The 3,293-nt window shown below is 59.3% G+C and overlaps 1 protein-coding gene across 1 annotated transcript in view; it reads right to left on the bottom strand.

The window, feature by feature from the left end:
• INPPL1 (inositol polyphosphate phosphatase-like 1) overlaps nt 1-2,953 on the bottom strand; it is a gene marked incomplete at its 5' end in the record, with an annotated part of 9,073 nt that extends 6,120 nt beyond the window's left edge. Inside the window, 7 exons of the mRNA XM_010017378.1 lie at nt 1-64; nt 308-394; nt 780-867; nt 1,000-1,140; nt 1,754-1,904; nt 1,986-2,124; nt 2,890-2,953. Of these exons, the coding sequence (XP_010015680.1) occupies nt 1-64; nt 308-394; nt 780-867; nt 1,000-1,140; nt 1,754-1,904; nt 1,986-2,124; nt 2,890-2,953 (734 nt within the window). The remainder of the gene's footprint in view (nt 65-307; nt 395-779; nt 868-999; nt 1,141-1,753; nt 1,905-1,985; nt 2,125-2,889) is intronic.
• Nucleotides 2,954-3,293: the final 340 nt, after the last annotated feature.

Genomic DNA, 3,293 nt, shown 5'->3' on the forward strand with positions numbered 1-3,293 from the left:
ATGCTGCCACACTGGGCAGGGCCAGGTTGTGCCTTGACACCGTCTCCTGCAGCGACTTCAGCACCTGCCAAGAGATGGATACTGGTCAGGGGGCACTGGGCACTCTGGCACCCTGGGGCTGTGCAACTGCTGACAGCTTGCTTTGCCAGAGGGTTTGGTTTAGGTGAGGGGTTCACTGGAGCAGAGTGAGGTTCCCCAGCCTGCGGCACCATCAGAGCTGGGCAATGGCTGCCATTAACAGCAGCCATGCCTCCTCCTGCACCCAGTCATGCTTCCTGAGCCCAGCATGGCAGGATGGGGCAGACACCTTCTTCTCCAGCGAAGAGAGGAGATGGTTGACAGTAGATATCTTGTTGAGGAGCAGCTCAAGGTCTGGATCGCTGATCAGGAGACCCTGAGGGGAAGGATGGACATTTCTGGAGCAGTGCAGTGGCACTAGACTGGTGGATTCCTCCTCGTGGGTTTGGGCTGCACCCTTAGACATGGGGTCTGGCAGGGGAAGCAGCTTCCTCTACTGCTGTGTCCTGGACAGGGTGCAGGAATGAATCCCTGCTTGTCCCCAGGCCACAGAGAACCAGGTCCCTTCTGCTGGCTGCAAGGACTCCGGCACACACAGCACCCAGGGACCGCTGACAGTGCTGTAGGGTGTGCAGCACCTTGGTGTGCCAACAGGCACCGAAACCACCCCAACCACCTCCTCAATGACCAGCTGCATCCAGCCATACATGAGGACGCACCTGCAGGTGGCCAGGGGCTGTGGTGGCCACAGGGGGGGTCACCTGCTCTCTGGCTGGGCTGCGAGGGGACACGGGGGCGTCAAACGCCCTGGCCAGTGTCTCCAGACCTGCCAGAGTGAAGTCGATCTCACTACAGAGGAGAAGGGAGAAGCAGGTGAGAGATGGCGCAGGTATCTCCCAAGCCTGGGTGGTGATGTCCAGCCACCACGAAGGGGATGGGGACACAGTGGGTGTCCCCAGGGGGTGTCCCTTGAGCACTTGCCTGTGCAGTGCGCCGCAGGCAGTGACAAGCGCGGTGCTGAGGTGGCGCAGCTGTGGGTGCCCATGGCGCAGCGCCTCCAAGTCCAGCTGCACATGGTGGTTCAGGTACTCAGCCATGAAGCCCATGAAGTCACTGGCTGGGCTGCAAGAGAATGTGGGCATCTTAGAAACACAGAATGGTTTGGGTTGGAAAGGACCTTAAGATCATCTAGTTCTAACCCAGGGACACCTCACCCTAGACCATGTCGCTCAAGGCTCTGTCCAACCTGCCCTTGAACACTGCCAGGGATGGAGCAATTACCACTTCTCTGGGCAACCTGTTCCAGTGCCTCACCACCCTCATAGTAAGGAACTTTTTCCTTATATCAAACCTGAACTTCCCCTGTTTAAGTTTAAATCCATTACCCCTGTCCTATTGCTACAGTCCCTGATGGAGAGTTCCTTCCCAGCATCCTTGTAGGCCCCCTTTAGATACTGGAAGGCTGCTCTGAGGTCTCCACACAGCTCTTCTTCAGACTGAACGACCCCAATGTTCTCAGCCTGTCTTTGTATGGGAGGTGCTCAAGTCGCCTTATCATCCTTGTGGCCCTCCTCTGGACTTGCTCCAACAGCTCCATGTCCTTTTAATGCTGAGGACACCAGAACTGCACACAATACTCCAAAGTAGGGACATCCCTCCTCCTTTGGAGACATCCCTCTCAGGCCATGCCCACCCCATCACCTCCATCAGCCTGGGGTGCGCAGGGGTTTGTTACCTGCTGTGGACCTGCTCCTGCAGCCTCTGATGCAGCTGCTGTGAGATGTGGGTCCGGGTGGTGATGGGAGCACTGTGCCATGAGCCTGCCCCAGCTCCGCTGGCTGGGACCACGCTCTCCGTGTGCCCAGCACCATGGCCATCCTCCCCGTCTGCGGGAAGAGCACAGTGGCTCAGCAGGACCCCTCCCTGCCCGCAGCCAGCATCGCCCCATCATCCCCTCCCTGGCTCACCCGAGTCCTCATCAGCCGCCTGCCCTGCCCGGTGCACGGGGTAGAGCAGGGGTGTCACCAGCCCATTGTTGGGCTGCTGGTAGGCGCTGATCAGGTCAGGGAGGGTGCGGAAACACTTGGCTTGGATGCCCTGGATGGTCTGGGGAGGTAGAGAAGGGGAAGCACCATCACGTCCCTCCCTCCACTGGCTCCATGTGCTGAGGCAGTGCCTGGCCAGGTGCTGGACCAGCTTGCTCTGTCGAGTGGGTCTGTCCCCCAGAATGAGCCCATGGCGAGGTGGAAGCACCAGCAGGATGCTAGCTTCATGGAAAGCTCACCCCAGCCCCTTGCATGGCAGCAAGGAGAGGAGCATGGAAACATCTGCCTCATGCAGCACATGGGAATGCTCCCTAGAGACCTTCAGGATGCTCTCTTTAGGGAGCTAGAAAGAGCAGCTGCAGGGAGCTGGGTGCCAGGTGATACTGTGAAGTGGCACCAAAGAGAGGAAGCAATGCTGAGCTGTCAGGCAGTCAAGACAAACATCATGGGGACAGACATCATGGTGATCAGGCCTGTGTGGCCAGGCTGGGGCAGGAGACAGTGGCAGCAAGGGGACAAGTGTTTTGCTGTGCTGCCCTGGGCAGGATGGCAGTAGCCCCACGTGCCAAGGGGTGGCTGCAAAGTGCTCACATCCTGTGGTGCTGGGTGATGCAGGCAGTTTGTGCAGAAAGCAAACCGCACTGCTGGCATGTTGGGGAGGGCAGGCAGATGCCACCTCTTTGGGTGCTGTGGGGAGGCAAGCATCCCAGCCCCTTTGCACCTGCATCCTGCCTGTGCCCCGCAGGCAGGCACCCAGGGGTGTTAGCCAGGCCAGGGAGGGTACCCCAGTGGCACTCAGGCCCTGGACACCCACTGCTGCACCCACCTGGACAGAGAGCAGCCCCTCATCATTGGGGAGGATGCGGTAGGTGTGGACGTGCCGCTGGAACCTGGGAGAGAGCAGAGAAGGTTCCCCCATCACGCCCTCCATGACCCTGTAGGCATATGGCAGCACCCAGCCCTGATGCAAACACCCTGTTCCCTCTGCAGAGCAAGGAACTGAGCTCTCATTCATAAATGCACCACCCTCAGCTCTGGGTCTGTGTCGGTTTGCAGGGGGGGATGCACAGTGTTCCCCTGCCTCCAAACAGCACCCTGCCTGCATGGGCACGGCTGGGAGCTCAGCTACATCTCCACCAGCATTCACTGAGGCACCCCATGGCACTGTGTGGCAGTGAGGATTTTATGGCAGCCCATTTTACAGCAGCCCATGGCTGCCATGGCGTAGTC

The sequence above is a fragment of the Nestor notabilis genome, unplaced genomic scaffold (assembly GCF_000696875.1).
Source record: "Nestor notabilis isolate BGI_N333 unplaced genomic scaffold, ASM69687v1 scaffold20036, whole genome shotgun sequence".
Classification (NCBI taxonomy): domain Eukaryota; kingdom Metazoa; phylum Chordata; class Aves; order Psittaciformes; family Psittacidae; genus Nestor; species Nestor notabilis.